We start from the raw sequence: 26,089 nt of genomic DNA on the forward strand, positions 1-26,089 counted from the left end.
GCTTTCAATTTTGATTTTCAATTTTTAGTATTTTAATTACATAGTCAGATGTCTTCCTTTCTACATTACAGATAGTGCTTGGTTGACCATTTTATTGTAATCAACTACCCACTGTCTAATATATTGTTTAGTCCTTTTCTTGCATTCTTACTTTACGTCGACTTCAGTTGCTCTCAAACTAACACCTTAATTATTACAGACAGGTTTGAGTGTGAGATCTGGATTATTCAATCTACTTAACAAATATTCTATATAATTTTATATTTCATCAGTGACCTCCTCAAAAGTCAGTTGGACTTTTGGTCAATACTTAGTTTCATAGAATTGTAAAAGGTGCAGATCACATATCTATGATTGTGACTGCTCATCCAATCTGTCATTTGTCACATGTCACCCCAACATTTCCGTTAGATCGGGAGCCATTCTGTCTCCGGCTTCTGAAAGTAATGTAGCCTTTCTTAAATAATTTTAAAGTGTTTGTTTGTCCTTTTGCAGTGTAGTGTGGTACATTTATATGTTTATGACATGTTGTTCTTGTCGGATAGGCCGCAATTGACGAAGTCAGTCTATAAACGTTAATCACATAAAAACTCTTTATCAACCATAAACTTCGAGTTTTTATCGAAGGTAATCAATTTCTTTGGTTATAAAAAAACGTTTCTTGGCTTATTTCAGATGCCCCTGAAGATGATCTAGGGATCGAAAGTACTTGGGCAAGATTAAATTAAACTCTGCTCGATATATGACTTTTATCTGATCAAAGTTCAATCATTTATTTAGCCACCAATTACTAAATTAAGACAATCAAAGTAAGAAAATGAGGGTTTTAAAGAATATAAACTGCACACACACTCACTAAGATGTAGTGGCCCTTAGCAAATACCTTAGAAATCTAACTTAATACTACACACGTCTTAATGACCTGCTAACACCACCAACACTACCAAAAATTATTGAAAGGCTTATAAAAGCTCGACTTATGTCCTTTCTCCTTAAACATAACATTTTATCGCAAAATAAGTTCGGCTTTTTGTCTAATAAATGATCTAGTGATGCCATGTTTTCTGTGTTACATGAGGTATATCTATCACTAAATAGTAACCTCTCCTCCACCTACGTTTTCTGCGACTATTCCAAAGCCTTTGACTGCGTAAATCACGACATTCTATTAAAAAAATTAACTTTCTATGGAATTCGGGGTGTGTCTTTGAATTGGTTCAAAACTTACTTGGTAGGTAGGAAACAATTGGTTAGAATAAAAGACACCGACTCTAGTTGTAAAGACATTGAGTGTGGAGTACCGCAAGGTTCAATATTAGGTCCCATTCTTTTTTTACTTTTCATTAATGACATCACTTACTTGAAAATTAACGGGAAAATTTTTCTATTTGCTGATGATACCAGTATTACTTGGAGCAGCTCTAATATTTCAACGCTTTATTCAATTATAACCGCTGGATTTGCTTATGATCAAGGCTTGGTCAGATGCCAACTTACTTAGCTTTAACGTAGATAAGACAGTAGCATTATCTTATAAAGGAGTCATTCAACCCTTGCTTTTGAATGAGAGCCAAATCATTATCGTTAATTCCGTGAAATTTCTAGGTATTCTTATCGACAGCGATCTTAAATGGTCCTTGTATACTGACTCTTTAAGGAAAAAACTAGCCTCAGCTTGCTTTGCAATAAGATCTGTTTCGAAGGAACTAAATTTATCTTTTATCAAAATTGCATATTTCTCATTGTTCGAGTCCCATCTTGGATATGGGCTTCCATTTTGGGGTTCTAGTACAGCGGCCCAATTTGATACCATTTTTAAGTTGCAAAAAAGAGCAATTCGTTACCTATTTGGTCTCAAACAAATAACTCATTGCAAGACCTACTTCAAAAATCACGGAATTTCCCTCTTTATTTATTTTGGAAACGGTTTGTTTGATTCGCAAGCATCTAATTTTTCCCGCTAGACCTGATCACGGCTACTCCATTAGAAATTCGGATTGTAACGTTTATTTACCGATCCCGTCCACTCAGCTAGTAAAGAATTCTATTCTATATAGTGAAAAAAACTTTATAATCACCTTCCAAGAGAAATTAAATCCGCAACATCTTTTATTAAGTTTCGTAAGATGACAAAAATCTATCTCTCTGAAAGACCACATTATTCAGTTAACGAGTTTCTTAATGTATAACAAAGAAACAAAATTAGTATTGTTTATAATTACATTTGGGTGTCTCAAGCAGTGGCTACAATTTGTCTCATTTGTTGTTGTCTGTACAAATTATGTAAGTGATACAATAATTTTACTAATTTAAAATTGTATTGTTTTGTTTTTTTATTATATTTGTTTTTGTTTTATACTTTTTATACTTTTTGTACTTTTTGACTGATTTTTTTAGCTTTGTCCATAAAATTGTTTAATAATTTTCAGTGACAATAAAGCATATTTCTATTCTATATATAACAGCAAGGTATAGCGCCCAACTGGTAGACTGTTTAATAACGAAATTTTCTAGAAGTGGACTTAAATGTTTTAAGGTAATTTGATACTGGTATTTAGTATTAGTTGTACAGTCATGCCTTGTTTTTAAAAGTTTTTTTTATATAATATGTTTAATATAATTATAAATAATAAATTTGATTAAAAATATAGCTACTATAAATATTACAAATAAATAAATACTCAGAAAGTCATAGTTCACTAGGAAATTTCATAACATATTTGCAATTTCTGGATAATCTTGCTTCAACTTTATACCTATACTTGATATTAAAGATTTACCTTGTCAAGATCAGCTTTTGGTCCAATTCCTGAAAGCAGAAGAAGTTGTGGAGAATTTATAGCTCCTGCGGCTAAGACGACTTCGCTTTTAACTTTTACCGTGTATTTTTTATTTTCGTAAATAAATTCTACGCTGTCAACAATTTTTTGTTTTCCATCTTTTCTCAAATTTATTTTTGTCACGGTTGAGTTAAGCATTACATGCAGATTGGTGTTATACCTCTGAGGCCTTATATAAGCACGAGCACTGCTTAATCTAACACCATTTCTGTAAAATAAAAAAATTATTAGACTTATCTAGCTAGTAGATCTTAAAGTATTGGTTTAGATTTTAACTTAAGTTACTTGTGTGGAATCCCTCACCCGTTTTTTAAAATACGGGTTACAATTGATTATTAAAATTATTAAATAAGTAGTCGGTCAGATAGCCAAGCGGGTCAAGCGGCCGACTCGCATTCGCTTCATTGTCGAATAGTTAAATGGATGTGCTTTCAAACCCTGGCTCGGTGTTCTAGAGAACAGGAAAAAAATCTAACAGGAGAACGTTATTTAACTTTTTTAAGAAATCAACTTATACCTGTCCTTGCTAACCTGTATCCAAATGCCAATAATCCAAATTTACCTAGTGAAAATATCTGGTTTCAACAAGATGGAGACCCTTCGCATTACGCACGTGAAGTACATCAATTTTTAAATCATTGCTTTCACTGGAGGCGGATCGGAAGACGAGGTTTTATAGAGTGGCCAGCAAGGTAGCCAGATCTAACACCTCTAGACTTTTTCCTGTGGAGTTATATAAAATCAAAAGTTTATGTCAATAGACCCCAAAACTTACAGGACTTGAAAGATAGAATTAGGCCTGAAATGATTCTAATTGCTCTTGAAGTCATCCGCAATGTACTTGATGAATGTGTCCGTAGATTCGCATATGGCCAAGAAACCGATGTATGGCATTTCGAACAGTTAATTTAAAATAATTATAATGCATAATTTGGTTACTTTAAAGTACATTATTAATTAAATCATTAGTTGTAATTTAGTTGAATTTAAATTAAAAAAAATTGTTTTTGTACCCTTAAAAAATATTTTAGTTAAAAATGTAATGTCATTAAATAGAGAATTAAATTCTCGTTTAAATGGGGTGTCGCATTATATCGTTACACCGATTTCTATTTAAAAAAATTAACGATTACGTCACTACGCCTACACCGGTGATATCATCCCTACTCAATGTACGTTAGAACATGGGCATTTTATAACAAAAATCCACCTGTTTCGGGATTTTCCTCAAAACTCAACGGTTCTCGAAATCATGATATTATTCCATAATTTAGCCCTTCACTACTGTATATACATATATATATATATATATATATATATATATATATATATATATATATATATATATATATATATATATATATATATATTTTAAGCAACACTCGAAGAGTGGTGGGTTTTTCGGTCAAAGTGGAGAAATAAAAGACAAAGAAGGTGGCTATTTCATCTATTTATTGAAGACGTTTCGCTTTCTACTCATAAAGCATCATCAGTTCATCTAAAAAGAACAATATGAAAAACCAAACATCCATAGAAAAGTTATAACATGTGTGTTACCTTAAAAAGACATGTCTTTTCATTCTAATGACTCTCATCTGATATAATTTTTTTCTTATGCTTGCCGTGATTACTTTTGTTTGGGATGTTAGTTGTAGGATTTTTTCTCGTGTACCGTATATATAGGTTTCTGGTAGAAATCTGTTCGTTGTATTGACAATAAAAATATTTGTTTTTAGGAGCAGACAACTTATAAAAATCCTCAAAAATTTCTTGGCGTTCTTTATTTGTTATTATTTAACTACATTTAAAACGGCACTTATGTAGACAGTCTTTCATTTCCTTGGCAGACTTTGCTGGGACTGTGTAATTTCTTATCGATTTATATTTCTGTTCTTGATCCAAGAGTTCCTTTCTCTTGTTGCACTTTTAATATAAATATAAAAATATTTTTTTCACCAATTACATCAAACTATAATATAATAATATTAAAAAATTCTCGATGTTTGTAAAAACTATATTTCTGTTTTCAAAAATATGGCAAATACCTTTTTTTTCCTTTATCGGGGGATTGGAAACTCCTGCTTGCTCATCTGATTTTGTGAAAATGTTGCCGCTCAAGTTAATTTTTAAAATATTATTTGATTACTGTGCAGTTACTTTTACGTCTGAATCAATAATAATAATTATTAATGATAATGTTTAGTCAACATAACCTCAATTGATAATTATTATCTTAATATTTAGATACTTGACAATGTTAATTATTTTACCTTTTAGTTTCCCTACTTGAATCGGATGATTCATAATCCTTATCTTTCACACTGTCATCACTATTATTTATATATTCATAAAACATTTTTTCTATGCTTTAACTTATTTGAAAATCATGACAATAAATAACATACACTTATTTACTAATCGCTAGGCTATGATTCTGTTTATTACCTTTCTGACCACAAGCAAAGAGCAACAAAGTTCTATGTTTCAAAAATACAACTTTATTAGAGTTTACATTTCTAGTATGTCTCTCAGTAGTCGATTAAGGGTAATTTTTTTTAAAGTAAAATAATTGTGGCTTATTTTTATTAAAAATAGCAATTTTCAATATAAGATGCCACAAGAAACTAGCTTCACAACAATGCAAGTTTCATATCCAGTATGGTTTAGGTAACACTACTTATGCAACCGAAGTGTAGTATTAGCTAACCTTACGTACCTTTTTCTGTACAGGCCAGGATATCTACTGTAAGGACTGCCCTGTAGGCCAATGTATTGTACGTTTTTCGCTACTAAAAAACACGTTTATAGGATACATTTATACAATATATTAGCAGATTTTAATCCCTTTGCACAAATTAATTAAAAACGCTTTTACCAAACCTAAATACCTCAATTTATAATACTACCCACTTATATACCTTATATTTTTATTACAGTGGTAATTCACCCTGGAAAAATTTATTATCCTTATTCCGCGGTAACCATGACTGGTGCATTTTTTATGACAAAATAAAACAAAAATATCATACTGTAATGTGAAAAATATGTTAACAGCGTGGTACTAATTTATCCCTAGAGGTATTCTAAAGGTGCTAATATGAGATATTATCACTTCGCTTTTATACACACTCCCTTATAAATTTCATATGTTTCGTGTTCAAAGAGAGTGATATAAAGCAGACTTGATGTACGAGGGCGATTTGTAAATAATTATTATCTGTTGTGGAATCTCTTTATCTTGGGATGTAAATCAAATATAAATATTTATTCATGTAATACTCAGATTTTGTAGACTAAAACAGATACTATAAGTATTGATTTTGTGTTTTATGAATTATTATTCACTGATTATTCAAAATAAATATAATTAAATTGAATCACAAATTTCAAAAACCACTTATCTTCAAATTTTGTTTTTCATTTTTATAATTTAATATACAAGTCGATTGTTATTGAATAATAATGAAAAAACAAAAAAAGTTGTTCCTATGGCATTAAGATTGAGATACAGAGACTGTATAAAAGATTGTTTAGTTCGTCGCTAGATCTCAGATTTTTCACCACTTGATGTTCGCTCTACTTATTAGTGCAGGACTATCTGATCAAGAAGCAATATATACCAAGTTTAACACTCCAACAAACCATCCTCAAAAACCCAACGTTTAAACATTGTAAATAAATTGACATCACTAACTTAAAAATCGATGAAAAAATGTTTCTTTTTGCTGATGATACCAGTATCACCTAAAGAAAATCTAATATTGTAACTCTTCATGCAACTATAACTTCTGATCTACTTACAATAAAAACCTGGTCCGACTCTAATTTACTCTTTTTTATCGTGGATAAAACAGTAGCATTATCCTATAAAGGAGCTCTTTAACTCTTGCTTCTTAATAACAACCAGATCAGTATCGTTGATTCTGTAAAATTTCTTGGCATTTTTATAGACAGCAACCTTAAATGGTCCCTTCAGAACGATTTGTAAAGTGAAGAACTAATCGCAGCCTGCTATGCAAGATGTGTTTAGCATCTTCCAAAATAACATGTTTGTCTTTGTTCGAGTCTTATCTTCCATATAGTCTTCCTTTTTGGGATTCGAGTACAGCTGTACAATCTGATGATATTTTTAAATTATAAAAAAGAGCAATACAGTATCTTTTTGGCCTCAGTAGCATAACACACTGTAGAAGCTACTTCAAAGATCATGAGACTCTTCCCTCTTTATATTCATTCTAGAAGCGGTTTGCTTAATTTGTAAACACCTACAAGTTTTTCCAGCAAGACCAAATCATGCAACCAGAAATTCAACCTTTGATGTGTATTTACTGATCCCGTCCACTGAGTAAATAAATCTGTATTACATTCGACAAAAAAATTATACAACCATCTCTCTTTGCCACTTAACTCTACAACTTCTTTTCTTAAGTTTCGTAAATTGACAAAACCTATCTATCTGAAAAACAAATATTATTCAGTAGAAGAGTTTCTTAACGAACAACTAAGAAATTACAGTACGTTAAGATGCAAGCAACTAAACTATTTTTATATAAATTTAGGTATCACATGCAGGAACTTAAACTTATTAGTTAGTGAGGTGCAATTTGCAATTTAATATATTTTGCAATTGTATATTTTATTATCTTTTATTTTGTGGTATTCACGATTTATGTAATTTTAGTAATTTTTAGATGAAATTAATATAGAAGAAATAAAACTACTAGACGAGGAGAATATCGAAATCTTGGTAAAGCTGTTCAATAGAATTTATGATACTGGTTACATTCCGCGAGAATGGCTGCAGTCATCCTTTGTGATGATCCCAAAAACAGCTAATGCCACAAAATGCAATGAACACCGCTTATTCAGTTTAATGAGTCACTTGCTGAAACTCTTCCTTAGGATATTACACTCAAGAATGTACAAGATACCAGAAGAACTTAGCGGGTCAACACAATTCGGTTTAAAGGGAGGACTAGGAACAAGAGAGGCAATTTTATGTTTGAACACCTTAATACAAAACTGTTTAGATCAACGAAAAGATGTCTACCTCACCTTCATCGACTACGAGAAGGCATTTGACAATGTTAAACATGATATTATGATGGAACTACTACATAGGGCCAACATGGACCAGAAGGAGATCAGAATTATTTAGAATCTATACTGGAACCAAATGGCAAAGGTGAGGATTGATCAAGACCAATATACGGATGAATTTGAAATCCGGAAAGGTGTCCGCCAAGGCTGCATACTCTCTCCGATGCTTTTTAATTTATATGTTGAAAATATATTTGCGGAAGCATTAGAAGACAAGGAATTAGGCATTAAGGTGAACGGCATGCCAATTAGCAACCTACGCTATGCGGACGACACAGTGATTATAACTGATAATTTGGAAGATCAGCAGTTATTACTTGATAGGGTGAATAGCATAGGTAAAAAATATGGCCTCAAAATCAACATTTTAAAAACGAAATATATGGTCATTAGCAGAAACCCTTCAGAAAACCCGATAATATGCATAGGTGACGATCGCATAAAACGCGTGAAAACTTTTAAATACCTTGGCACCACAATCAATGACTAATCGGATCCACAACAAGAGATAAAAACCTGAATACAAATGGCAAGACAAGCTTTTGTGAAATTCAGACCGCTCCTATGTAATCAAAACCTAAATTTCGAAATACGCTACAGAATGGTCAAGTGCTACATATGGTCCATCTTGCTTTATGGCATGGAAACGTGGACTTTGAAAAAAACATCTATCAACAAACTTGAAGCATTAGAAATGTGGTCATTGAGAAGAATGATGCGCATACCTTGGGCCTTGGGTGGATAGAGTTCGAAACGATGACGTCCTTAAGAGAGCCGGCGTGGAAAGAGAACTCTTTGAATTAATTAAAAAACGCAATATTGGTTACCTTGGGCACATATTGAGAGGAGCAAAATATGAAATACCACAGTTAATCCTACAAGGGAAGATCGAAGGTAGGAGAGGAGCCGGCCGCAAACAATTATCCTGGTTAAGGAATATTAAAGAATGGACAAGAATACACAATATAGGCGAGCTGTGTCACGCCGCCAAGAACAGAATTCTAGTAATGAGATAGTCGCCTACGCACTTTGGTGTATGGTATGTTAAGAAGAAGAAGAATTAAATTTTAATTGTTATTGTTTTTTTTTACTTTTTGTAAGCTTTGTCCATAAAACTGTACAATTTTCAGTGCCAATAAAGCATAATTTCTATTCTATTCTATTCTATTATATACTTATCGATTTTTAGAAAAAAAAAATGAGAAAGCAAAAGGAGTTATTCCTATAGCAATAAGATTGAGATGCAGAGGCTGTATAAAAGAATGTATATTTCGTCCGCTAAATCTTCGCACAAACATGTATTTATAAATTACTTTTTAAGCCGCATGTCCATAGACAGCAGCCTAAATAATTGAAGAAGGACAGCTATAAGACGCTGTTAGGTGATTTATTTATCTACTCGCAATTGTAAGTTCTGTTTCGACAGCATTTGTAGTGTGTCTGTAAATTATTTTCGTGTCATTCAAAAGGAGTTTCTATTTTTACGGTACACCTAATAAACCATTGAATTCTAAAGCATAACTATATATATACCCGGTATTTAGGCACACGCCCTTCCGGTAGGGATCTATGGAGGAGTATCACCAAGCCGCAAGCCCTTATCTCTTGCCGTACTGCTCCACCATAGGCCGATCAGATACCAGCATATTCTAGACTAAGCCGCAGATTCATTTCGAATTTTAAACTGCTGCGTTAGCCTTTTTGTTTTCTGTACACCGAGCTGGGGATTGAACTGACATCTCTCGCAGTGAAGCGAAGGAGAAGCCAGCCGCCCAGCCCGCTTGGCTATCCGATCGACTATACGCATAACTACTTATATTAAATGTGATGGAGTTGGAGTAATACTTTCTCCTCTTTTGTGAGTTTCTTTCGACCCATATTGTCACTTTAATTAAGAATTTAACAATCCTAAAGTTCCCTGAGTAAATAAAAAGAAGTTTAATATTGACTACTCGCACAAAGGCAACTGTGTACAGTACAAGCACGCAAAATAACTTTTTCCAGTTAATTTCTTGTTCCGGTTATACCGGGTTTTTCTTTTTAAAGCAGTTACCGTTAAAAAATCGAATATGCAATTTACACTCATATGTTAGAAACTACCTAACCAAAATTAGAATCGTCTCTTTTCAGGCTAAAGAGATCAAAGTGGGTTCAAAATCAAACTCTCTTTGATCTTCTCACAACCTGAAGTTGGTGAACATTGCTTCCAGCTCAGGTTCTCTGGAAACACAGATTTAAAGTTCTTTTTTAAATAAACTTACTCTTTATCTGCAGCAGCCTTTGTTGCCGAGATTTAGTAACCCATTCAAATCGCATTTTAATCTGGAAACAAACAGTAGGTACATGTATGACAAAAATACATGTCCTTGGTTGGAAGTTGGGTGCCAACAGAACATATATATCCAAAACGAGAATTTCCCAAAGGCTTCATTAAACGTACTCGATAATATATTATTTCGATGGTATCGATATCAATAATATTGATATCGATTCGAATAGAGTATCGCAAATCAAAGTGCAATGTAAGTATAACCCATTACGTGTTGGCTAATAATTAAAAAAACCTAATACTGGATTTTGACATAACTGGTTTATTTGACCGGTAGTAACCTTCAGGTTAAACTGTAATTAAAAAAAAAACAGTATAACCGAAAATCGGTGTTTTGCCAACAACCGCCATTTCTGGACCGAACGCATGCAATTTTTCTTCGAATTTAGTGATTTATTTGGCAATGTAAAGATTTTGGTGAGGTTTACACTCTGTATACACTTTTGCAATGTACCAGTAGGTTATTTCTTATTAGACCATCATCTTCAAATAAAATAAAAAGAAAATATCTTCTACACCGGTCCAGCAATATAAAGCAAACGTATGAAATAAAAAATGTTTATACGTTATTCACTTTACAGAGAATCATTTAGAATTTTATGTTGCTGTTTTATATAGGGCCTACACCAATAAGAAAAAATGTATAAAGTTTTTATTTTAATAGTGAATATTTTTCCGACGCCGCTATATAGCAGCAACTTTATTGCAGAATATATTAATTCCATTTATTAACACAAAAGAGGAAACCATAAAAATAAGCTGCGTCTGCATTTTTTGCTGTGATTCAGGCAGATTTAGGACCGAACATTGAGGAAAGCGTAATAAATAGATAACGACCCACTGTTATACACTGACGCCTGCTAAAATTTGAATACCACTTAAAATTTTTATGTGTTAGTTTATTTACAAATATATTGCATAAAACAAATTAAATTAGATTTTATTATTATATTCGAAAATTGTGAAAACAAATTATATTTTCAGTATTCTCCGAACTTGATTATCAATAATTGGAAATCATTAGCACAGCATAGTAAAGTTTATAATATATGATACCTACAGCTGATAATCCCAACGTAATGTTATGGACCAGTGACCAGAATTTTAAAATTATTTGGAATTTCCTTGTTTAAAATATTATAGTAATTTTGATAAATCAATAATGTATTAATTTACATAATTATGTTCACCGATAACATATTATTATTAAAAAATACTTGTTTATAATTGTTGCTTTACATTTTAATAGACGAAGTAAACTGTATATTTTTCTATTTCTAGTTCAACTTTGTTAATATATAATTTGAAATCAAACAAGCACATGTTTTACAACTTCTTTTAATCGTGATTGATATAAGAAACTAACATGTTTCCAAAATTGAATACAACGCAAGATGTTCTTTGCGTAGTTGCCACGTATTACAAAGTTTTTTAGAACATAAAAAATTTATTTCGAAATAAGTTAAATCTATAGTTTTAAACATACTCTTCCTTTTCAAAAGTTACATCTAAAATTCGTATTTGTATGAACGTATGGTCTTAACGTACTCATTAAACACTAGTACTCAAGTTTTACTTCACTTACGTAAGCAAAGGTACAGTACGTTGGTTGCAATTACTGCTTTTACCCATTTGGGCATAGATTCTACGAGCTTCTGATAGTTTCCGGATATCTTTTCATCTCAAAACCAAACCTGAATGTCCGCTTCTATCAGTTTTATTTTTGTAGTAGGGACAGTCGATTTTGCGAAGTCTAGCTTTGCAAATGGCATATAAGTTTTCAATGGGGTTGAGGTCTGGTGAATTAGCGGGCCAATCTAGAAGAATAATCTTTTATTTTTAAAAAATCATTTACTTTTACTTATGACAGGGAGCAGAGCCATGATGAAGAATCGCTTCTCCTTGTGGCTGACCTTTTTGGACTTCTGTGTCCAAACGCTGTTACAACATGAATTTGTATTTTTGGCTGTTTATCATGCCTTCGATTGGTACCAAATATCCAACTTCCATATACGAAAACATTTTACGATTTAATCAATATGAGAAGATACTGCGAGAAAAAAAAGAGCAAGTAATAAAAGGCAAAATCGGGAGGATCAGGCAGGCTTCACGGCAGGAAGATCATGCAGAGACCACATATATACACTGGAACAACTGTTGAAAAAGAAAAAAGCAAAACATAGAGATATACATTTGGCATTTGTGGACTTGCGAAAGGCGTATGAGTTTGTACCAAGGTCAGAACTATACGAGGCAATGTACAAATTAGAAATACAGATGAAACTCATAGAAGCTACAAAAGCTCTTTATAAAGAAAATACAGTGTCCATTAAAATGGGAACAAGAATCATAGGAGACTTTACCACAATAAAAGGGCTCCTGCAGGGTTGTTTCACATGTCCAACCCTATTCAAACTATACTTAGAGAAAGCCTTGACTACATGGAAAAGAAAATGCGAAGGCATGGGTGTACCGGTACGGAACGAATACCTATATACGTTAATCTTTGCAGACGATCAAGTAGTGATTGCACAAGACCAAGACGACCTCAGCTACATGATGAAGAAACTATAAGAAGAATATACCAAGGCTGGCCTAGATATTAACCTCGCGAAAACAGAGTACCTATCTACAAGTAAAGAAGACATAGAAGATCTACAAATTCATGACAACGTAACAATCAAAGGAAAGGATAAATTCAAATACTTGGGGTTTCTAATCACGAAAAAGGCAACAACAGAGGAAGAAATTACACAAAGATTAGGACAAACAAGAACAGCAATCCGACAACTTAACTCAGTATGGTGGGATAGACACCTAAATATGAAGACAAAAACGCAGATTTATAAAACATTAGTGCGAAGTATTATGACATATGGGGCTGAAAATTGGATCATAAACAAGAAAAACAGCAGTAAGATAGTAGCAACAGAGATGGAATGCCTGCGAAGATGCTGCAGAGTAACATGAATGAATACTGTAGAATCCCTGAATATAGATATAAATTATAGCTACACCATCTTTCTTATGTTTACCTATCTCTTTTATGTCGATTCCATGTCTGGACGTTAAGAAAAAGACATCACGTTTATCGTGTTATTTGCCTATTACAATGCGAAAACGATGTTTTTTTCCAATTATTAGCATCTAATAATTGTTTTGCTAAAGGCACAGACAGGCGTGTAGTAATTAACGGTTATTGCAACTTTTCCTTTTTGTAGTTAGTCTTTTGCTAATTCTAGTACAATTTTTACAATTATTCAATTTTGCCGGGTCAGCGGGAACGGGTCAAAAATGACCCGTTCGTGCTTATAGGACTGGCAGAAATGTCAGCGCTTCTAGTGTTAATAATATATAATTTCTTCAACACACCAAAACAGCAAGTTATCTTATTTCAGGAAATGCTAATGTTTAGTTTAGTAAATTATTACAGTCCGATGCCTGAATCTCTTACTTCTTTAAAGCATATGCTTGTTACAGTTGACGCCAAAACTAAAAACAATAGGAAGAAGAGAAAACGTTATAATTAATGTTACACTGAAACAGTTGCAACAAAAGTCAGTAGAGGAGCTCCAAAGAAACCCAAACTTGTTTCTACATTTTGTAATATTTGGAAAAAATTTAACTGTGTGACATGTTTCACTAAAAAGCATTAAGTTGTTTACGATCACCGGTGATACTAGTTGCACAGTTCAAAATAGTGTAACTTAAATATTATATTGTTGCATGATAATATATTTGGAAACAAAAAAATTATTTCTGTTGAGAAAAAAGTTTTCCTGGGAGCTAGATTTTTTTAATATTTTTCCGTCAAAATAGAAATAAAATTCTTATTTTAGAATTTATTTTTGACAACAAAGAAAAAATCATATGGTAAAGGGTAAATACCTAAATAACAATAATGAAACAGTAACTTTATGATTTGAGCTTACCTCGTATTAGATTGAGCGATCGCAAATCCGCTAGGATCTCTGCCATTGAGATCTTTATTAACTTTCTGGCCGCTTTGTTTAGCGGCTGTCAAGATATCGTAAGCCAATTCAGGTTGATCGTTGAAGCGTGAAGTCGTCAAAGGTCCGCCAGTTCCGTGAAATTCGGCTTCTACGAGTGTTCCGATTTCTTTGTTGTCTTCGAATCTTTTGAACACCGGAAGGACGTCTCTATAACTCCAACCCTCATTACCGGCTGCAGCCCATGAGTCGTAATCTACAAATTTGAGATTAAAACAAAATTATTTTTGGCAAACAAAGAAGACGCTATAAAAATTTTAAGATGACAAACGTAGAAACTTTTTATAGAAACAAGGTTTAGCGTTACTAATTATATACAGGGTTGACGACTTAAAAGAGTCCACTCTGATATTTGGCCATATTTATAGGATTTTGTAAATAAATTTTAACGATATAGAATCTGTCAAAGAGGAACATCTTTAACATGATGGTCAGATAAAATGAAGACTCTGGTGGAAAAATCCATACATAAAGCCGTTCATGTGGCACATGATTGCCGCCAATGGAGACAGAAAGATAATAATATTTGAAGTGTCACCAAGTCCTGACAATAGCTTAAGGAATAAGGAGGAGGACATTATTTTATATAGAACAGAAGTGTCCATGTCAAAAAATACTTAATAACGAGACAGAATGAGTAGATATAACAATCAAACTGCCTAAGAAAGATCTGCAAAATTAGTCTTTTCACCACCAAAAAAAAAACTCATCACATTAAATCACATAAAACTAGCCAATCACATAAAAAGAAAGGAATAACTCCAGCTTTCAGGCCAAACAATAACTTAAGAATAATAATTATATATTAAGAATAAGAGCTAAAAGAAAACGCACTTAAATAAGAATGTATACAAATCTACATGTTGTGACTGCACAAAATCTTTTATCGGTCATACTGCTAGAACTTTTAAAAAACTTATACTAGAACACAATATGCTTTCAATAATAAAAAAACAGATTCTACTTATGAGCTTCACCCTCTAGATCATAATCATTCTGTTAATGACCAACTTCAAATTCTATATATTCAAAATATAATAAATTAAAAAAGATATAATTCTAAAAACTGGAGACAAATATTGTAATTAATTTTGTTAAATTGTATAAAACAAAAGTTTTCAGTGATTTATTTTTAGATGAAAATTAAAAGTGCTTCAAATAGTGAAATTAATAATACTCAATTAAATCCATTTAATCAGATCATTCTGAAATTTAATCCAAACTATAGTCTTACTACTTTTTCTTAGTTATAAAATATCAAAAAGCCAGTAGAATTTTAAAAACATTTTAGTATTCAGTAATAAATGGGTAGAGTCCCGGTTATTTATATTTTTCTATATATGAGAAACGCTAAAGCTAACGAAAGGCTAAATTGAAACTTAATTTGATTCCTTCTTTATTATGTTATAATAAAGAATACCGTTTGTAAAGAACTGAATTTTGCAATGAAAACAATTGAATTTTCTAAATAGTATGTCTATAAAGTTCTAAAATTACGTTATCTTTTAAAAGTATGTAAATTTCATTACGTAATAATAAAGGCACTAAAATAAAGATGGAATAAACAGTAAAATTAATTAATAAAATATTTTTAGTTAGATTGCCAAACAAAGAGGAAAAAAGTCACGAAGAACAGAAGAAAACTTTAGAAAAGTAAGGAGAATGAATATAACTGTTATGTTTATATGGAATTAAGCTAAAATAATTTTAATGAAAATAGCATTTTTAACTAATGTTTAACGTTTCGATTTCCGCTACGAAAATCGTTTTCAAAAAGAGTTTATTCTAAAAATTCTACAAAAACATATAATCAACGAAGTTGTTAGCATTCTAGGTTACTTGGCCTCGATTTTGAAGGCAATAGCTTGATTGTAGTTGAAATTGAAAAACTTTGAGGGTAGTATTTGTACCCTCGAAGTATCAAATTATGACTTATTTGTTTGTGTATTTTGCGTTTGTGTAATGTGTATTTATATAGTTATATATTTGTGTATTGTGTGTGATCCCTACGGATATCCCTGGAATAATTATCTTATATGTCGGACAAAATTAAAGTAAAGGTCCTCAATCCCAGGCAGACCTTAGATGGTCGGAGGGTGCTAAAAATCCCCCGGGTTCGACTTCAAGATGTTATTCATAAAGTAGCGACATGGTACGTCAATAGTTTGTGCATCCCAGGAAAGTTACATAACCTGTTCAAAGAAATGCGGCGCCTAGAAGTGAAAACAATGGGTGTAAGTGAATTGAGGTGGTCTGGCTCAGGTATTTCTCACAAAGACAACTTAACAGTGTAATATTTCAGTAGCGATGCCACAGATAATTACCGCAGGCATGGAGTTGCAATAGTGCTTGATAATAAAATTGCGATGTCTGTTATAGATTACATACCCGTTTCAAACAGAGTAATCATAGTGAAGTTAGCCGGTCAACCTATTAATATAAATCTTATCCAAGTTTACGCACCTACATCTGATAAACCGGAAACTGAAGTTTTAGATTTCTATAAAGACATAAAGGAAGCATTAAAGGTCACAAAGAAAAACGATATCAACATCATAATGGGCAATTTTAATGCCAAAGTCGGTAGGGGTAGATGTGGTCATGCGGTCGGTGATTTCGGTCTGGGTAACAAAAATAAGCGAGGAGAGGTACTAATTGAATTTTGTAATGACCATCATTTCGTCATATTTAATACAATATCACCTCCCACCAAGAAGATTGTATACATGGCGATCACCCAGAGATCGTCCGGGTCATATGATACGAAATCAAATTGATTACATATTGATAAACAAAAGATTCCGTAACTATATAGAAAGGGTGACCGCTTACACTGGTGCGGACATTTCGTCTGACCATAACCTTCTAATCGCGAATGTAAGGCTTCGATTGGCAAAGGTTAAACAGCCATCTAATAAAAAATACATAAACGCTAGAGAATTAATAAGAGATGAAGAGGTTAGATCTACATACAGTAAGCACATCAACGAGAACTTGAGAAACATAAAAAAAATTGCATAGAGGAAACCTGTGAGAAAATAAAAATAGCTATAGTCGAGGCTGACAAGGTAATCGCAAGTAAAATAAAAAAAAATCACAAAAACGGTTGGATGACGGAAGAGATACTTCATCTAATTGAGCAATGCAGACAGTCCAAAATACATCAGACAATTCAACAGGAATACAAGGAAATTCAACGTAGGATACGGGATTAAAAACGCAAAGAAAAGCTGGATAAAAAAACGTTGTGAAGAATTGGAATCACTACAAGGAAAGGTACACACACAGCTTTGGATAACATAAATAGGTCAAAGAGATTTCAAGTATATACAAGAAATACCATGCCTGACCACCAGACTCGCCTGAAGAATGATCAAGGAAACTACGTTTATACCCAGGAAGAACTAGCTAAAATCTAAGCAAACTATGCTTTGTCCCTCTTTGCGAATAATAGAGTGAATCTGCCAACTACTAACTTACCGATGGAAAATTGATCCGGCCCTGCCATTATTCGCGCCAAGGTGAAGTACGCTATAAAAGTAGTAAAACTAGGTAACCCTGAAATATATGGAATTACTATGGAAGCCATGAAACTGTTGGAAGATGATAACATCAACATGTTGGTAACAATTTTTAATGCCATATATAACACCGGCCAGATTCCAACGGATTGGCTTTATTCAACCTTTATAACGATCCCTAAATCATAAATAGAGACAAAATGCAAAGACGACAGACTAATAAGTTTAATGAGTCATTTTCTTAAGTTGTTTCTTCGCATCCTTTACACAAGAATGTTCAGAAATTTGGAAGAGCTAAGCGGTGAGACACATTTTGGTTTCAAGAGCGGACTGGGTACACGTGAAGCAGCTTTCTGCTTGAATACGCTTGTACAAAACTGCATGGATCAACAAAAGCATATAGTCATAACATTCGTCTATTGTGAAAATGCGTTTGACACCGTAAAACATGACGCAATGATGAAAATGCTACACAACACTAACATTGACGAGGAAGATATAAGAGTTATCCAGAATCTCTATTGGAATCAGAAAGCACGAGTGAGACTGAACAAATCAACCAACACAAAAGAATTTAAAATTTTAAGAGGGGTGCGACAGGGGTGTATTTTGTCTCCTATGCTCTTCAATCTCTATGTGGAGAACATTTTTGCAGAGGCACTGGAAGGCTCTGAGTGTGGAATAAAGGTAAACGGGTTCTCGATAAATAACATTCGTTACGCCGACGACACCGCGATAATAACAGACAACGAACATGATATGCAGTTGATGTTAAATAAAATAAACACCATAGGAAAAATATATGGCTTAAAGATAAATGATGGAAAAACTAAATGCATGGCAATAAGAAAAAACGCACTTTTAAGAATACAACTGCAAGTAGATAATGCTCTAACCGATCATGTGAAAACATTTAAATACTTGGGAATGATGATGAATGACCAATGGGATCCTCAACAAGAAATAAAATGCCGTACCGAACAAGCAAGACAAGCTTTTATCAAATTTAAACCGCTACTATATAACCGCAATCTTTCGTTCAATCTCCGCTACAGGATGGTTAAATGCTATGTATAGTCCATATTGATATACGGCATGGAAACATGGACGTAAAGAGTACCTTCCATTAATAAGTTATATGCCTTTTAAATGTGGACGTTGCGAAGAATGTTCCTCATACCATGGACAGATAGGGTAAGTAAGTCTTAAGAAAGGCAAATACTGGGAGAGAACTACTCAATTTGATCAAGGTATAAAAAATTGGATAACTCGGCCATATTCTGAGAGGAAAAAATACGCAATCCCTCAACTAATCATCCAGGGAAAGATTGAAGGCAAGAGAGGAGTAGGTCGCAAACAAATGTCGTGGCTACAGAAGATAAAGAACTGGACAGGCATAAATAACACTGACGATCTTTGGCTTTTGAAATGTGGGTCTACCGTAGAATTTTGTGCAAACTATGGATCGCCCATCGCACAAATAATTTAATTCTAGTATCAGATCTATCAGATTTAATTCAACTATCAACCAAATTATACCTACTGAGATATTTTGGACATGTAACTAGAAGAAGAGAAGGAATGGAACGAATGATAGTTAAAGGTAACGTAGAGGATAAAAGATCCAGAGGAAGATCTCCAGTACGATGGTCGGACCAAATAAAGGAGATGACTGGTTACTCATTCTCCGAAGCAAAGCAAATTGGTATATTTTTGTTGCTGACTTTTACTTTTAGTAATGGCAATTATAGTATGCTACATTCTGCTTAAGGATTTGCTAGACATTTTTCTTTATTAAGTAGGATGAGCGCTGCTACTTTGAATTTTTTATTTTTCATGTCTGTTTATTTCATGAATATTTATGCAAGTCTTTATTTTTGATATATCTTTCATGCTCATTTATGGCTCTTTGTGGTCTTGGAGTTTCTCCCACATAATATTTTTATATACACACAATGATATAAAGAAAGGGGACTCTAAATGAAGAAAAAATACTAAAAATAGTAAATGATTAATTAACTGCAGGATACTGTAAGGGTCTCAAAAAACTAATAGCTGATGATAGAATAAAAAACAATACTCATTTCGTGATGGACGAGAAAAAAAACATGAAATGACTGCATAAAAACTCATGTAACACAAAAGCGAAACTAATAAGAGCAGAAAAGGAAGCAAAAATAAAAGACGAAAGCAAAAAAACGGAAAAAATCAAGAATTGAAAATAAGCTCATATAAGAATATAAGAAAAATTGTGTTTTCCTGTAATTAAAAAGTCAAATCTATTCACGTTATCTATCTATCAAGTCATCTATTTACGTTAAAATGTAAAAATGTGCTCATATATTTTTTCTTTCATTTAGTTTATGATTTTTAAACATTCTGCTCGATTTGTATATTAAAACTAGACTTAACGATTAAAAAGTGTTTTATCAATAGTCAGTATGTATATCTAATGTATTACTTAAGAAAAAAAAAATAATCCTATAAAAGTCTAGTTGTTATCATATTTGAATATACCAAAGGAACTAATTAACCTCAATTTGTTATTATCGCTTCAAGTTAAAAATACAATTTTTATCATATTTGTAAACTATTAGTACGTAGCTTGATTTGATTGGTTTAAATACATAATACATTTAGAAAATATTGTAGATATACAGTGTGAAAATTTGAAAATTTTGCACTCTCTATAATTTGGTCAATGTAAAAAATCATGTCGAATTTATTTGTGAGGGGGACATTTTGCAGACTAATTTTCAACTAAATTACATCAAATCTCTACCGGACGCGGACACCCCCAAAATTTTTAACAAAAAGGGGGTTAAGTGATACCTTATTTTAAAGACCGTATAACGACCTTTTCTATAATACCACAAACATATTTTTTTTTCAGTACTTTTGGAAAAATAAAAAAGATCGAGTTCAGAATACGTGACTTGAATTTCTAACTAAAAAGAAATATTCGTCATGTTTTGGGGTAAACCAGCACAAATAGAAGTTTTAGGCACCTTTACAACATCACTTGGCAATGTGCCACGGCAAGTAGCAATGCCTTACGAATCTGTAGGAACAGTACTAACGCTATGGCTCCACGAGCGACAGATTGTCGCTAGCAGTAGCAGTAAAATTACGGCGGCAGTAAAGCAGTAAAATCATGGCTCCACGAGCGACAGTTTACAGCGCGCATATCGCCGCGTTTTGGTCTTGTAGTGGCTCCATGAGCGTTAATATGACGCAGCTACAAACAGTGGTATCTTGTCCGTTTGTATAATGTCCGTGTATATAGCCTGCTATGGCTCCAAGAGCGACAGATTGTCGCTAGCAGTAGCAGTAAAATGTAGCTTGATAAATCTTCAAAAGTATTTTACTAAACAAAATCGCCCAGCTAACAAGATATGTGTCTCAGTCATTTGAATATCGACTACAAACTTGCATAGAGGTTGGAGATGGACACTTCGAACATTTACCTTAGACCAAATTTCCTAAATATCATATTAATTAATAAATTAGTTTCATATTGTTTTTTATTTGTTATTTATTAAATAAAAATAGTTTTGTTATGGTAATAAACCAGACTAAGTTATTCTCTATTACTATTTCCAATAAATTGTAGCCTTCATACTAGCACACGTTGAAATATTAATAAATCATTTGGTTGCATGGATGTGTTAAACTGCTAATAGGTACTTTATTCTGGCCTTAAATTTGCTTTTCAGGAGTAATGAATTATCAAAAATTAATTACTACCCTTAGGCGTAATTTGGATATATCATTCCATTGGTGACATGCAAACTCAAAGGATTTTGTTCTATCAGGACAAACGTGTGTACATAATGTAATATACTATGCTTCATAATACCCATAAATAGAAAATTAAATTATACTAAAGTAATATTTACTTTAAACTACAAACGATTATGTGTATATAACACTTTAGTTCAACCGAAATACGTACAAAATATTAAAAGAGCCGCTGAGGCTCTCTAAAATATCGTTGCATGCAGAAAATGGAAAATTGCGTTATTGATACCACTTTTTAAAACCTTACTTATGCAGGTAAATATAATCAAGTGAAAAAAATATTCAAAGGTTCAATTAATTAAAATATTATGAAGTATAATCTAGAAACGAAAGCAAATTATCATATATGAGTACCTGAGTATCTATTTCTAAAATTGTTTTTAATACCTGTCTACTCAGTATCAAGTCCTTTATGTCAATTTTGGGACGCAAAAAAAAGATAAAAAAATGTTTACTACTTCTCGTTTGGGCTTCAAGTTGTTGTTTGTTCTAAAGTTGGCGTTATTCCTTTCTTTTTTATGTGTTTGGCTATTTTTCATGATATCTTGCCTGTACGTGTAACTGGATAGAAAGTACTGGATTTGGAACTGTAGAATCCATTACATACTTAATTATTTATTTCTTTAAATAAAGATATTAAAAAATAGTGTTAATTGTTGATTAGATAAGTGACTTATCTGATTTATAGAGTTGTATAGTTGTTGTTATTCAAATGTCAACCTCACCTGCTCGTATGATGATCTAGATCATGGTCTTCTAGTACATCCTGCTAGATAACTAACGAGGCTCTGACGTCCGAGTGTTTGCTGGGATAAGTAATCCACCATTTACTGGCCAACGGCTTGGGGCGGATGAACTAGTAAGTGGAAGGACACTCTGTTGTCCTGAGACTGAGATATTTGTCTCGAAGGCGGAAGAACCAAGAGAGTGGTCAACGGCATTAGAATGCAGAAGGCAACGAGAAACCACTGCATTGAAGGTTCCTGATGACATCTCTAGTACAAATTATAATGGCTAGCACTATTTGCACAAGAGACATATTGATTATGCTAAGGGAAAGACAACCATCAGAACGCAAGTCCTCCTTGGTCGTCAACATGCGAAACCCTTGCACAAAAAACAAAAAAAAAATACTCAACCCTCTTAGATAAAAATAGCTACCTGGAGTGTAAGAAGTATGTATCAGCGTCGAAAATTACATAATGTTATTAAAGGGAGAGAGAGGCTAAATATAGATATACTTGGGGTTAGCGATGTACAATGGTCAGGAAATGGAGAGATATCAATAAATAACCACAATATTTATTACACTGGAGGAGACAAAACTGATCATTGATACGGAGTAGCTTTTATCATAAGCAACACTATTAGAAAATCAGTGCTAGGTGTGATTCAAATCTCAGAAATAATAATAATGCTAAAAATTCAAGCACGGAACTGTAATTTTAATATGATCCAAGTTTATGCTCCCACAGCTGATAAGACCGAAGATGAGATCGAAAAATTTTATTCGAAATTGCATAATACAATCAAGTTAACACAATCTAAAGATATTACTTACATTTTAGGAGTCTTTAATGCAAAAATTGAAGAAGGTACAGTTGAAAATATAGTTGGACAATTCGGATTAGGAAATAGAAACGAGAGAGGAGAAAGGCTCATATAATTCTGCCAAGAAAAGAATATGGTAGTTGCCAGTACTTGGTTTCAGCTTTCTAAGAAAAGACTATATACATGGACTTCTCCTTTACATACAGAAAACCACATTGTCAGAAACCAGATAGACTTTATACTTGTAAATAGCAGATATAAAAACACTATAACCTCAATTAAAACTTATCCTAGAGCAGATGTTACCTCAGACCACAATCCGTTAGTTGCTGACGTGAAAATAAAATTAAAAAGAATTTAACTCAGAAAACAACAACCAAAAACTAATGTAAGAATGCTAAAAACGAAGAAATAAAAAACGAATTAAAAAATAATGTGAATGTTTATATGCAAAAAACAATAACTGACAACAAACAAATTATGGATGTAAATAAAAAGTGGTATAATATAAAAAACACATTACTAAAACCAGCTCAAGAAATTTTAATAAAACATAGGTCATATACTAAAAACAGTGGATGACAAAAAAAATACTATTACACATTAAAGAAAGAATGAAATATAAAGGAAAAGATCTACAAAAGTATAAAGATATACAATGAATGATTAAGGCAAAAATCAAAACAGCTAAGGAAATCGATTTGATGAAACAATGTAAAGAGATAGAAGAACTAGAAACAAAATATTATATGAGAAATATGCACAAAAAAATAAAAGAAATGACTGGAATGTGTCAAAATAGACAGCAAGGACACATAAAAGATAAAAAAGGAGTACTACTAATAGATTTACCAGAGAAATTAAGACGATGGGAGGAGTACATTAGATAACTTTTCCAAGATGAAAATGGTGAAATGCAGAAAATACAAGAATTAAATTCTTTAGAGAGACAGAAGATAATAGAAGATAATAGAAGATACATAAAATCAAATATGCTATCAAAAACTCTAAAGTCAATAGGGCAGCTGGATTAGATAAAATACCAGTAGAACTGTTAAAACTAGTAGAAGAGGATAACTTGGAAGTATTGGCAGATTTATTCAACACGGTGTACGATACTGGAATAATAGCACAAGAGTGGCTGAAGCCAGCATTTATAACCATCCCTAACAAACAAGCAGCAAAGGAGTGCTCTGACTATCTAACACTGAGCCTCATGATTGATATTTTAAAAGTACTGCTGAAAGTTATGCATAAGAAAATATACGAAAGGCTAGAGTAGGATATTAGCGAGACGCAGTTCGGGTTTCCAAATGGAATGGGTACTCGAGAAGGACTATTGGCCATCAACATATTGATTCAGCGATGTCGGGATGTAAACGTTGTGCTTGTTGTGCTTGTTGTGCTAAAACACTTATGCTTTGTTGACTACGAAAAAGCTTTCGTTAAAGTAAGACATGAAAAACTAATATCAATACTTATGAACAAGCGCATTGACAGTAAAATCATAAATATGTAAAATCATAAAATCATAAATATGATGATCCCGGACAAAAAAAGGTATTAACTAAACGTGGGGTTCAATATCCTGAACGAATTTGTAACTCTTCAAAAAGATTCTCTTATGATGTGTGGAAATGCAGCTGGTGAGCTACGACCTCCTTATGTGGTGTACAAATCCAAGCATTTGTAGGACACCTGGACTGAAAATGGCCTCTCTGGTACGCGTTATGCAAAAACTGCATCTGGTTGATTCGAATCACAGACATTTGCAAATTGGTTTAACACTATTCTATTGACCAGGTTTAAAAAAATTCAGGGAAAGAAGTTCGTTTCAGGGGACAATTTGTCTTCTCATATTATTGTTGAAGTCCTGGATTTGTGTCGAAAACACGACATTTATTTTATGCTTGCCTTCGAATAGCACCCACGTTATACAACCGCTAGATGTTGTATTATTTGCACCAACGACAAAGGCCTGGAAAGAAATTTTATTTGAATATAAGGAAACTCATGTGGGGAGTACGTACTTGAGAAACAGCATTTTCCAACGCTTTTACGATCATTAATCGAAAAAATACAAACGAATAGCGATGAAATATTAAAGTCGGGATTTACGGAATGTGGTATCGTTCCTTGTGATATAACACCGCTCTTGGAGCGGTTAAAAATAACTCAGCAATCTAGTGTGAAAGATAACTGATAGTCATACAACACATCATAATAAATCAAGTTCGTCAGATATCGAAAACACTTTTATTATATATTTAGAAGATATAAGAAAGGAAGCCACCCAGTTTAAGACACGTGGGAAGAAAAAGAAAATAAATGTTTTAGCAGGACAAAGTATTGCTTATTCTGAAATTAATGTAAAAGATCTAACTGAAGTATCTACTTCCACACTTCATCAAGCTGTTGAGCCAGAAGTCGTAGATAATTCAGATAACGATATTGCTTTGGACGACCACTTTCCACTAGACAGGAATTCATCAGATGATGAAATAAATAAGCTGCAAGAGATGGAAGAAGAAAGAATTTAATGAAAAACTCGCCTTAGGTTCTTTTGGAACAAATATTGCCGAAAACGTTCTGTGCCGAAAAAACTCTGCATTAGATCATGTTAAAAAAATATTGGTGAGTACCTTTTATTTGTCTATGAAGATCATTGTTTACCCTGGACTCATAACAGCAATAGAAAATGACGGAGCGATGATCAACGCCATGTAAAAATCGTTAAAGTTTTGGAAATGGCCAGAAAGATGCGACGAAATATGGTATTCGTGGGACAATGTAATTGGCGCCATAAATTCTCCCAAGAAAACTTCCAGACCAGAATTTTACATTGTTCCAGAATGCGATAAATTGTGGTGGGATTAGATTCAAACTTTGTATTTTCACTATTGTACTTATAATAAAATTTGTTCATTTAAAACGTAG

At 32.8% G+C, this 26,089-nt stretch overlaps 1 protein-coding gene across 1 annotated transcript in view; it reads right to left on the minus strand.

The window, feature by feature from the left end:
• LOC140442024 (glucose dehydrogenase [FAD, quinone]-like) overlaps positions 1-26,089 on the minus strand; it is a 51,996-nt gene that overhangs the window by 18,035 nt on the left and 7,872 nt on the right. The window contains exons 3-4 of the mRNA XM_072533060.1: positions 14,202-14,475; positions 2,781-3,048 (exon numbers count right to left, since the gene is read on the minus strand). Of these exons, the coding sequence (XP_072389161.1) occupies positions 2,781-3,048; positions 14,202-14,475 (542 nt within the window). The remainder of the gene's footprint in view (positions 1-2,780; positions 3,049-14,201; positions 14,476-26,089) is intronic.

Source organism: Diabrotica undecimpunctata, chromosome 5, assembly GCF_040954645.1.
Source record: "Diabrotica undecimpunctata isolate CICGRU chromosome 5, icDiaUnde3, whole genome shotgun sequence".
In the NCBI taxonomy this organism is placed as follows: domain Eukaryota; kingdom Metazoa; phylum Arthropoda; class Insecta; order Coleoptera; family Chrysomelidae; genus Diabrotica; species Diabrotica undecimpunctata.